The 12,269-nt window shown below is 41.5% G+C and overlaps 1 protein-coding gene across 1 annotated transcript in view; it reads right to left on the bottom strand.

The window, feature by feature from the left end:
- Positions 1-234: 234 nt before the first annotated feature.
- LOC103032455 (protein FAM222A) overlaps positions 235-12,269 on the bottom strand; it is a 29,392-nt gene continuing 17,357 nt past the window's right edge. The window contains exon 3 of the mRNA XM_049469104.1: positions 235-3,374. Coding sequence (XP_049325061.1) covers positions 1,891-3,374 — 1,484 coding nt within the window. The 3' untranslated portion in view covers positions 235-1,890. The remainder of the gene's footprint in view (positions 3,375-12,269) is intronic.

A 12,269-nucleotide genomic window follows, 5' to 3' on the forward strand; every position in this document is an offset into this window, starting at 1 on the left:
CTATTTTTTAATGAATGAACCAAAAGTAATTTTCCAAAATTATTAGAAATCACTCTTTTAATATTAATTTCCATTGAAAGTTAAGAGAGTTTTATTTCTCTCCTGTAAATTTGCTGTTTTGGAGATACAGTGCCAGTTGTGACACATTAATGATTAGAATAGCTCTACTGAGGTAAACTTCCGATTAAAATGGCTTTTTCATTTTTCATTCCCAAAAACAACAAATGAGACAGATTTAGAAAAACATCCCTAAATTAGATTTATTGACAATCTTAATCGTGGAGGTTTCAGACAGTCATACATACAGTAGTAAATAGAGTCAATGAAGCATAACGTGGGAAAAGGGCTAATCTGCCAACATTATAATTGCACTTTTTAAACATCTAGAGCCCGTTTGTGTGCCGTTTTACTCAAAAACGCTGCTTCAAAATATTCCACTCTGATGAAAAGAAAGAAACAAATAATAATAATAATAATAATAATAATAAGATCAAAAGACAAAACCAGTTGTGTATCTGAACATCAGACACCCAGTAGTACCTTCTAACATTTTACAGAGATTTAAACATCAATAAATAATAATGAATAAAATAATTCAGCAAAACACTGATGGAAAAATCCAGTTGAAACACTCTTTTAAGACTTAAATCACAGTAACTCGCGTAGCTTAACATCAGGTCGTCACTCACTGATGGAGCCAGCTCAGTAGTAGTGGATGCTTCATTATTTTCAGTCCATATCTCAGATTTATAAGGCCTATTTAAAATAAAAATAAAAAATAAAAAAAAGCAAATCCAACAAACAAAAAATTAAATATAACAAAAAAAAATCCTGGCTACAGTCAATCAATATATATATTTATAAATTTATATATAATAATCAACAAACCAGAACCAGGTACCAAACCACATTCTGACTGAAGGTGTGAAAATATGGATTAAAAACTAAGAGGAACAAAAAATAATAATAAACCATTGGTCACAAACTAGAATTGGATAAAACAACCAGAATAAAGAATAAATCGTATACATATGTCTATGGGCAGACACATAATAAAACATAATACAGAAAAATTCAAGTTTCCTTTTAAGATGATGAAATGTTCCTTGAACCAACCCATGCCAGAGAGGATCTTCATAATCTTCATAATATTTTTTTCTTCATTTATTTATTACAGTGCAATTGGAAAAAATCATAACTATTATGATTGAGTACTATTAGACAGGGCTTCAGAGGTTTTCAGACATTTTCTGCCACCAAGGGATCAATCAAACACTTTTTTTTTATTATTCCTTTTTTGTTTTTAAACCTTTTTTGTTTAAATCAGGTAAGGTTTTGGAGTAAACAGCACATACCTGAATTTATAACATAAAGATAATAATAATAAATGTCCAGTAAGGTAAGTAGTGGGCAGTTAGAAGACTTCCTGCTCCTGGTCATTTGGCAGCTAATCAGGAAAAAAAAAATATATATATATACTTTCATTCAGATTGATTTCGGTATGGAATTAAATGATACAAGAACACAAAAAAATAAAACGAAACAGAAAAATCCCTGTTGGTGCTAAACAGTATCTGAGTAGTAGTGGTAGTAGTAGTACTTCTTAAAGTCAGTCCAGTTAACACAGGTGAAACTGCAAAACTGCAACTCTCTTTTTTTTATTTTTACGGCAAGTCGGGATTGCCGTTTTACCCTTTTAATCTTTGTAAAGACCCACTGAGCCCTTAACCAATGGCACGCATCCACTAAAAGGCATGTCTGATACAAATCTACCTCTCGTTGTCTAATCCGCAAAACAGTTCCTTCCGCAAACAGACAGTCCTGCAAATAGACAGTCCTGCGAACACAGGTGTCCTGCTTTTCCTCTCAAACGCATTCTCACAGCGCCCCCTATCTGAACACAGGCAGCTGGATATGCGTGGGCTGGTGCTCGAGGAGGTGCGGAACAGCCACAGCTTCGTAGCCCCGGCCCAGCATGCGCTCCTTGATGCAGGGCGGGTGAATCTCGCTGATCAGGCACTCCAGAGACTGCAGGCTGCTGCTGAGGAGCGACGCCTGGCACAGGCCGCGACCGGGCAGCCCGCAGCACAGAGCCGGGCCGGAGGTGCGGTCACCTGGGTACTGATGCTGCTGCTGCTGAGGGTGGCGCTGGGTGTGTGCGTGAGCGTGGGGGTGCCCGAGTGCTATGGAGCCCGGCGGCAGCTCCTGTGGATTGTAACAGTCGCTGTTGGGTGTGGCTAGAACACTGTTCCAAGGTGGCGCGAAGAACTGGCCGACGGAAAACTCGCCGTGCATGGCTGCACAGTTCAGAGGAGAGGAGCCAACCTTGTCCAGGATGCCAGAGCCCGTTCCTGTGCTGAGCGCATGGGCCCTGTAGGGGAGTTGGGTGGATCCTGTTGGGAGGCAGACATCTGGAGACCTGCTAATGGCAGCTCTGGTGCTGCTGCTGCCGCCACTGCTGCCGCTGGCACTGTACATGCGCAGGGTGCCCTGCTGATAGTGCTGCTGCTGCTGTTGTTGTTGTTTCTGCTGCTGCTGTTGTTGTTGATGCTGTTGATGATGATGATGATTATGATGATGGTTATGGTGATTATGGTGATGGTGGTGATTATTATGTCTCTGCTGCTTGCTCTGCCATAAAGCGTAATCCATACTGTCCAAGTATCCCGAAGCCTTGGCCATGTCAGCGGTCTGAGTGGGCAGCACGGCTCCCGAATACGCCAAGCTGCTCTGAGGAGGGCCAGCCATGCCAAAGGTGGAGTCTGCCACGGCCGTGGCCGCCTGGTGGGACGGGCTGGAATGGACTTCTCCAGGTGCCTGCAGGCCCTGTGCGTGAGAGGTCCTGGCCATCTGCCTCACCATGCCGTGGGCCATGTGGTCGGAGTGGGGAGCCAGCGCTAAGCTCTGCCCACCGGAAAGAGTCACAGCAGAAGCCGCCACCACAACGTTGGGAGGTGCTGCGATGTTGGGCACCTCGGGAGGTTTGCAAAGCTCCATGTTGTACGGCCTCAGCCTGTGCCTGTTGGCGACGCTGCTGTTGCTGGGCGGCGCGTAGGGCGCCACCGCCATTTGGATGGGTGACAGTTTAGTCCTCTTGCCGTCCGAGCTCTTCACCACGCCTTTGGTCACGGTGGGAGCTTTGACGATGGCCAGCAAGCCCTGGTAGCCACCAGAGTAGGGGTGGGAGTAAGGGCTAAAGCGCTGGCCTGTGGTGTCCAAGCCATTCACAGTCCGGCTGATCTGTTTGTGCTGAGGGACCCTGATGTTGGAGGGGAAAATCTTGATGGATAGGGGACTGTCTGCAGTCTTCTGTGCGTAAGCGTCCAGCTCGGCAGCGGAGGGGTACCGCGGGCCCTGCATGGAGCTCAGATCACCTATACACACAAAAAAAAGAGATAAAAAGGTTTGGTTAGAGTTGATAAGTAATAAAGTAATAATTCACATATAATGAAACACTTTTTGATTGGCATAATTATTTTCTTTACTTATGCAAGTTATTATATTTTATGGGCATTCATGAATGAACAAATACAGGTGTAAATAAAGCCATACTTAATTTTATGTAAAAAAGTAAAATTAGTCCAAATAAAAAAAGAAAGAAACTGCTATTATGTTTGCTCAGAATTTATTGAACTTATCAGTTAAATTTTCTTTAACATTACCATTTAAGATAAAAAAAAATAGAAAATTGTGTATAAATCCTAAGTAAATAAGTAAATCCCAAAAAAATCTAGAACTTTTATCTTTTTTTTTTCATTTTTCCTGAAATGCTGATTACAGTGTCTAACTTATATGAAGTATATTCATCTATTTTATTTGAAAAAGTTAAATAATGTGTCAATCTTTGACTAAAAGAAAGAATAACAGATTTATCCTAAAAGGGATAAATGGTTGATATATGGTTATTCTATGAAAGGCCACAATCAAGGAAGCACTTGACTGCATCAATACCAGCAAAAGCTGCACAATTCTGAGGTCTGTTCACTCAGCCACAAGCATGCATAGAGATCATTTGATAAATATTCAGTGAAAATTAGGTTGAGTATATTCTCTTGTTACCAGCCAAGCTGATAATATACAAACTCTCACAAGGTACACGGACAAAAACAAATATCTCCAATTGCGAGTTTCGCTGTCTGACAAAGCTGATGGTGCTAGGCTGCTCAGCAATAAACACAAGAAAGTGATGAATACTGGATGAGTAAAAATGATCAAGGAGCAGACACAAGACAAGAAAAATTGTCCAATAAAAATGGAGATATTGGAGTGTCTGCTCTATCCCATTTTTTCCCCCCCACACACATACACGCTCTTCCTCTGCCTCATTTCCTCTTGTGGATGTTCATCCTTAGACATCTGCATCTTTCTAAAAACTCATTTTGTGGAGGGAGACACCCCGGGCAATGTTTGATCAGTGCATTATGAAATTAATTTGGTCTTTCTTCAGGACAAAATTGGATTACCCTGGGAAATCAAGAAAGAGATGAGGAGGGGGAGGGGGGGGAGAAGCTAATTTTGTTTCAGTGGCTTGAGTGGAATTCATTTCATGGCGTTTGGCTATGCAACCCACTCAGAAAAGAGCTCAAATAGAAGCGCAAGTAAGTGCTAAAGATCAGAAAAGGAAAGAAACTGCTTGACTCGGTCACAAGCCGTGTTTCCATCCAAATATCCATTATGAAATTTCAGCAGAAATAAAAGCAAAATAAGTCGTTTTTCCATCCACTTCACTTAGGAATTAGGAGTGGCGTTGGACAATAGTGAAATTTAACTAACTGTAAAGACTATTCTGATGTAGCGGGGCAGGAACAACTGCGGCGCACATGATGAGGACTTTAATATCTGTGCCATTTTGTCCATGCCAACCACACATATGGGAGTGCAAACACACCAGACAGTATAAGATGGCAGTAAACAGCAAGCTTTCAATTCAGCACTTCAGAATGTCTAAACATCCAGTCGTTTCCAGCCACCTGCCACCTGTGGAATGGTGGAAAATCTCTACTGAGTAACACACGATGTGATATAGGGAGTATAAAGAAGTATAGGGCAATATATGAACTATAGGGAATATAGGATATTACAGGGAGTTTAGGGTAATATATGTATTATTATTATAATGTAGAAACTGTAGTATAATACTGTATAATATAGCATAAAAGAATATAGAGTAAATTGACATAATACAGAGAATATAGTGAAGCCTGGGGCAATATGGGCAGTATATGGTTGTAGAGGGAAGGATGGGAAAGTACAGGGCAGTAAAAGGAAATATAGGAAAGTATAGAAAGTATAGGGGTGTATGGGGAAATATAAGAAATACACGTTTATATAAAAGAGACTACAGTGTAGAACAGGGTATTGTAGGGTACAACAGGTCAGTTTAGGGTTACATACATTTAGGATTAAAACTGATAATATAGAATAGTATAAGGTAGTATAGGGAAATATCAGGTAGAATAGGGTATTATAGAAAGTATAGGATAGTATGGGGCAATATAAGAATACAGGGTAGAATAGGGCAGTTTAGGGTTACATAGTGGAGTATAGGGAGTACAGGGATATATAGGGTATATTGGGAAGCGCAGGGAAGTATAGGGTTGAAATTGGTAGTATAGAATAGTATAGGGAAATAAAATACAGGGATAGAATAGGGTAGGGTAGAGAGTATAAGGGGAGTATGGGGCAAAATAATGTGTATATGGTTATATAAGAATACAGGGTAGAATAGGGTAGTATAGGGGTATATAGTGGAGGATACGGGAGTAAAGGGTTATATAGGGAATTATAGGAAGTATAGTGTAGAACTACGAAGTGGAGAAACATTTGGCGTAGGCATAAATAGCAGTATACTTGTGTATATAAACTGAATTTTGAGAAATAAATGAGACGAATAAAATGGTATGATGCATAACTAGACACATCAGGGGCACTTATAACTTGATTAATCACTGTTAATTAAAAAAATCACTTCCCACCACTCTTCAATAAAATTGGCTTTAGAAAACATCACACCTCATCCTAGAATTTTTTTTTTTTGTTGTGAAATATTTTGGTGCCTTTCTGGTACATCCATCTGTGCAGCTATTTACTAACAAGAAAGCATGGAGATAAAACACAACAGAGACGAGCAGACGAGAATCATCACCACTCAAGAGAAAAGGCAGGTATGTTACAAACACTGGCAACTCTAATGAACAACAGAAGGTCTACATCATGTGTTCTATTCAATAATGATGCTCTCCACAGCTGAACAGGCACACAATACATCGCTCTGGGCCAATCTCTACAGTGGTGGTACCAGTGCACGGGCCTAACCTGCACCAGCTGAAGTTTAATAATGGAAAATGGCAATCTCCAGGGGGACCTTCATTCAGTGGTTGTATGGGAAAGCTGAAGGGACAAACCGAGATTGGATTTAAACACCATTATTCAGGCAATTTCATGGCTGTTTAGCTTGCTGCAACAGAGGGGAGGCAGAAAAAGCATTTTCTCCTTTTTCTGAGCAATAAATCTGCAGAAATTATGGCCACTCTTCAGAATGACACCTCTATGGAATATCTGACATGAAAAGAAGTGCTGAAATTAAGCTACTCAAATTACTCAACAGTCAGTGAAAGCCACCGAAAACGAACAAAAGGCGAGGAGGAGGGTCCGGGAGGGAAAAAAAAAAGCTCCTAAATAAAACAATTCACTTCTTACTCCAATAACAGAAGCCATTTTAGGCGGCTGCTCGACCGTGCGATGGCGAGCTCACTTGTTGTTCCTGTTCAGGATTGATTTGGGAGTTCATTTCATTTTCGAGCCCACAATGAGCCTCCGACTGTGAAAATGATTCAATCTACAAGATCCATCTCATAAAGGAAATAAATTGGGTGTTTAAAATGGAGGAAAGAGGAGAAGGAGAGAGCGCTATCAACGCGTCTCCCAGCACAGCGCACTGCCTGCAGTCACACGGCGCTCACCGGGGATCATTCATCACAATGAAGCGCCACAACTAGACAGACAGATGGGCAGGAATTTATATGTCATTGTTAAGAAGAATCTGTGAAAGGCCGGTGGTGGTAACAGATCACGAGAGTGGGGCCTACTTGACACCGCCGCTTAAAGACGCTAAAAAAAGCACGCAGCCCTGTGTCGCTGCTTTGTCCTGGCCTGGTTTCAAATTGGCTTGCTGTTTAGGAAACACCTCATGTAGCCTAAAATGTTGATGTGGCTTCAAAGGGCTTTGCGCCTCGTAAATGAAGGGATTAGAAAATTTCCCCAAAATGGAAGAAGAATTTAATACTTTCCCCCCTCCACCACCACCACCACCCCCCCTTTAGCCTGTTAAAAGGCTTTGCATTAAAAGTCATTGCTTTTTTTGGGCATATTTATGTTCTCTTTTTTGCCTCTCCACTTAAGGAAAAACAGAAATCAGGCATTAATCAGGCAACCATCTCCTTGTTTCTACACTCACTCTCTATCTAGGATAGACCACCACAGAGCAGCTATTATTATTATTTGGGTTGTGGGTCAATATCAGCAGTGCTGCTGGAGTTTTTGAACACTGCGGACAACCACCATCCACCCGCCCTCCATAAGACTAGACCTGACACGATAAGATTTATTTTTTTTATATATTATTTTCCTTTTAAAACCATTAAATGCCACTGACATGATAATAGCATATCATAGCATTACAAAGCAATTATTCCCTTTTTAAGATATTATCATACATTGGGAAATATATAGTTTCTTTTATCTTTGTGTACTTCTTTGTGTACTGCAGTCTACTTACTGTTTGTATGACGTCAGTTATTAAAGCATTGGTCTGGGAAAAATACTGTTTACTGCAATATATGCAAATGAATAGAAATATAAGTATAAGTGTAATGACTGGCCAACATTAGATATTCCTACCTAGATGCTCCACCTTGTAGACGTAAAGTCTACAAAAAGACAGAAGCTCTGAATCTGTTGCCTACAGGACACACTGTCCACAGGATGCTGTTGGATGGACATTTCTGTTTACTGGACTATTCTTATACCAGTAGTAAAAAGAGAGAAGTTTAAAAATACCAGCAGCACAGCCGTCTCTGATCCACTCCTACCAGCACAAAACAATAAGGCCATTAAAGAAAAACATTTATTTATAATTAATAATTATACTTGTTGAACGAGAAAGTACTCCCATATATGGACAGTGAGTTTAGGAACACGGAAGTAAGTGTTAATGTGCTCTAATGGATTACTGCAGTGGTTTGGGAACACGGACCTACACAGTAAAGTTGAGGCTGAACTTTGGGTTGTTAAGTACTGTACCTAACAGAGGAAAAGAATTTGCATTCTGACCTCAAGCACTTAATCACATAGAGCAGGCTAATTGCTAACCCCTCTCTCTTTCTTTCTCTCTGAATGCAGCACTGCCAAGGAATACTCGGAGACCAGAGCAGAGCAAGTTAGAGAATTAAGCTTTTAACTGCATATCCCGTCAAAACCTCGCAAGCACACACATCACTAAAGCCAAAACGTTATTTGTTGTGTCTGTCTTACCCAGGGGCATTTGAGAGTGCTTACTAATTTACACTCTGTAAGCCTTTTAAGTGGCTTCAACCCCCCCCTTGCATTCGGATTGCCTGAGGTGGGACACTTGGGATTCAAACGTGAGTGGTCTTGTGCATGCAAGGCCATTACCTGGAAGTCCCAGCACTGCAGCAGAACAGAACGGCAGGCGAACACATGCTGCTTGACTGCTCAGCTCGGGGAGGCAAGGTCAAGCCTTCGATCAAACAAAGCTCTCAAAAGTGACTTCTATTACATTAGGTCGGCCCTGGAGGGAGAAGAGGAGGGGGGAGCGGCTCTGAAATCTCAATTAACACTCAGCTAATTAACTGCACACGCGGTGTGATACAGAATGAACTCTTTAAAGTAGGGCGATAACGAGAACAAACGGGTACGAGGCACGGCGAGGGGATAGGAGGGACGGGAACGATGATGTAGGACGGGGAAGACTGTTTTTACAGGGCTCTTATTATGGTTCCGTTCACACGGAGAAGAGTAGCCAAAAACAACCGAGAGTAGCCGAGCAAGCTCACAAAGAAAAAAGGGACAAGAACGCTAACGCTAACAAACAGGCTGGAAAAAGGCTGTTAAGTGTTATCGCCGCTAACCCCTGGACGGCATCCACCTCCCTATGAACACACACGAAGCTTTCAGCCCCAGTAAGCTGCCTAATCTTTTTTTCCCATGGTTACACTCGAAGCAGTTCCCCTCGGATCAGAGAGGAGACCTCATTGTTTTCTAGCTGTTTGAGTTAATCAGTGATTAACTGGGAAAACAGCCCAGGCTAAAAAAAGAGCAGCACTCCCTCGCTAAATTTCCACCAGGCCCCGATTCTCCTCAACACAAGCCCAACAATCAAACCACAGGTACACAATCAGCGGCTTTACTTCCCTCTAAGACAAACCACTCGAAAAGCCTTGGGTAAAGCTATTAGCCCTGAGCTACCGAGAGAGGTAAATAACTCCAATTTGGGAACGCGCCCATCTACAGTTCACCGCATGTGCGTCTGCTGCTGAAGAAAACGTGTACTTAGAGGTACTTAGGTTTTTCCACTTGGTTTTGTAAATCACAGATTGCTGTTAACACAGCAGCTCTTTCACAAGATTCTGCTTGATTCAATTATGAGCCCCTGCTTACAGCAGCAGCAGCACCACCACCACTTTATCCACAGCACTTGGGCTAGCAGTGCTAACCCTACTAACCTGCTGAGATCCAGCACACTAGGGCTGCACAATATTGAAAAAACACACATAGCAATAGGATTTTGCTCTGCAATGTATATTATGACAACATTCATCCAGAAGGAATCAAAAGTCAAATGATTCAACATGTTTTGTGATATATCCAATTTAGTGTTAGGAGTCTTGCCCAAGGACTATTATTGGTGTAGAGCAGTATAGTTACCCAAATTGGGAATTGAACCCCAGTTTCCCCACATGATGTGGTAGCTCACTGACAAGCAGTGGTGTTATCCACTGTGCCACAATGTTTATTATCTTCTTAGAATACGACAACATCAAGAGTTTCCCCATTGAAACATGTAGTTTAGCGAAGAGCCAGAGATTTTACATTTTGCACTACAGAAAACGACTTAAGTTTTTAACAGGTGCACTGAAAAGAATGGCCACCGCTGCTAAAATATATGGCGCAGAAACTCTGATAATTGTACTGTTTGGTTTAGATCTACTTTGTGTTCTGTTTACACTAAATGAGATCAGTTTTTACCTTCCTGTGTAAAAACTAATCAAAAAATATTTAATTTCCATTTTACTTTTTGCCAACAATGGGTTCTCATCAAAATTGTCCTTTTCCTGAAGTCAGTCAACAGCCTACAGTAATGGTGGGTGTTCCACAACATGATGGAACAAAAGGTGGTTCTCACATTCCCATAATAGCTCTATCAGAAAATGCAATAGACTGTGAAAACCCCAAGGGATCACAGTATGTAATACTGCAATCATCTACCAGTAAATAAGCATGAGCACAAACATGCGTACACACAAACATTTAGAGGGGGAAATAGCGAGAAGAGAGAAGATCAACAGCAGCAATAATTATTCATATCTAAATGGTATCTAATCACCAAAAATGCATGTTATTGCCAAGAGGCTCAATAAAGTATGCTGTGAAAATAACATGCCAGTCCCAAAATAGCTCTTTTTAACATGCAAGTACACAAGTGGGCTTCCTTGGACATTACATAGACTTTGTTCTTCAGTGCTTCCTAGTGAACATCAAGGAATAATGTCAGGACATTATCTGGAGTTGTCCTTTTACTCGTGTAACGTAGAGCCATAAATTTACCAGATTCTCAATAAAAGAAATGGGCTAGGGGTGGCACCAGTGCAGTCTATGCAGAAAGCACGGCATGCATGCTCACTATATTCTCTAAACCTGCTCTATTCACACTTATGCTCACTATGACTCAAACCTAGAAGAGTTTGTTCTAGGGGATCTGGCAGGAAAACATCCAGCTCATGTCCATTACAACTAATACAAACATCTAAGTTCATACATACAGCTACTCCAGGTAATAGTCTGCATGCATGTCACGTTTGGGCTTAGTCTAACTGTTAGTAAGACTAGGAATGCTTGAGATAGGATTGTAATTTCTAATCAATAAAGTTATGCTAAATCAGTTTGGGATAAATTATATTCTTTTTTAAAGTATATTCTTTAATTTTTCAAGAAAATTACAAAACCAATACAAAAGCCACCCCAAGCTGTAAAAGCTAATAACAGAGACACACTCTGCATTAAATTAGAGTCGAAGCCAAACAAACAAACAAAGGTTTCAGCTACTTTATTGGCCTCACACTCTCTCAGTTCATTTGTTGAGTGATTCAGAACTGTTCCATTAGTACTGGAGAGGCTTGTTGAGTGGATAAAATGCAGCAGTAAAGTCAAACGTGTAGGAGGTATTCTGCCTATTCAACACAATCACATCAGTTAAAACACAGCTGCCCAAAACGCAGGAAGTAGATTTTCAGCATGCAGTGGATCAAAGGGTATGTTTAGCAAGAATCTCTCGACACCATTAAACTTTCACCATAATGCCAAACAGAGTTATGGAGTTCTGGGAAATCTGCGAGGCCCCGAACCACAATCCAACTCCCCCAGGAGAGTCGTGCCCTTGTGACGCGTTTCCAAGCTTTCACTGAAAAAACCTGCAGGCCCTCCCATTATTAATATTAACAGACATTAATGCTAACTGACATGAATCCCAAAGCGGGCATCCGTGTGTGCATCTAAAGATGGGGACATGGACAAAACCCCTCAACCATCAATCTTTGGATTTGGAGCCAACGCCCAGACTAAAGTTAAAGATATTAAAAAAACACTGCCTGATTGACTTGTTCTTAAAATTTCCTAAACGCAACAGTTCACCAGCAAATGCTAGAACCACCTGCCAAAGCTCATTTGATTGGATGTCTGTGTATCAGACAAATGCGCCCCCGCTCTCTTCATCAGCCTCTCTTCCTTCCTTTCTTCTTTTCAGCTTGTTTCTGTGCCTCGGAGTTGCGCGCAAGACAAACCAAGAACAGAATAACCTCGGGGGTAAGCACTTATTTATCTGTGCTCGAAGAGTCAAGCACGGATACCACTTTACACGAGTGTCACTTTCCATTTGGCTCAGGCCTGCCGGGCCGCACTGGGGGACGTGCACGCTTCACAGGGGCTCCATACAGGCCAGCAGCGTGGGAAAAAAAGTCCTGCCTAAACAGCCT

Source organism: Astyanax mexicanus, chromosome 20 (assembly GCF_023375975.1).
Source record: "Astyanax mexicanus isolate ESR-SI-001 chromosome 20, AstMex3_surface, whole genome shotgun sequence".
Taxonomy (NCBI): Eukaryota; Metazoa; Chordata; class Actinopteri; order Characiformes; family Acestrorhamphidae; genus Astyanax; species Astyanax mexicanus.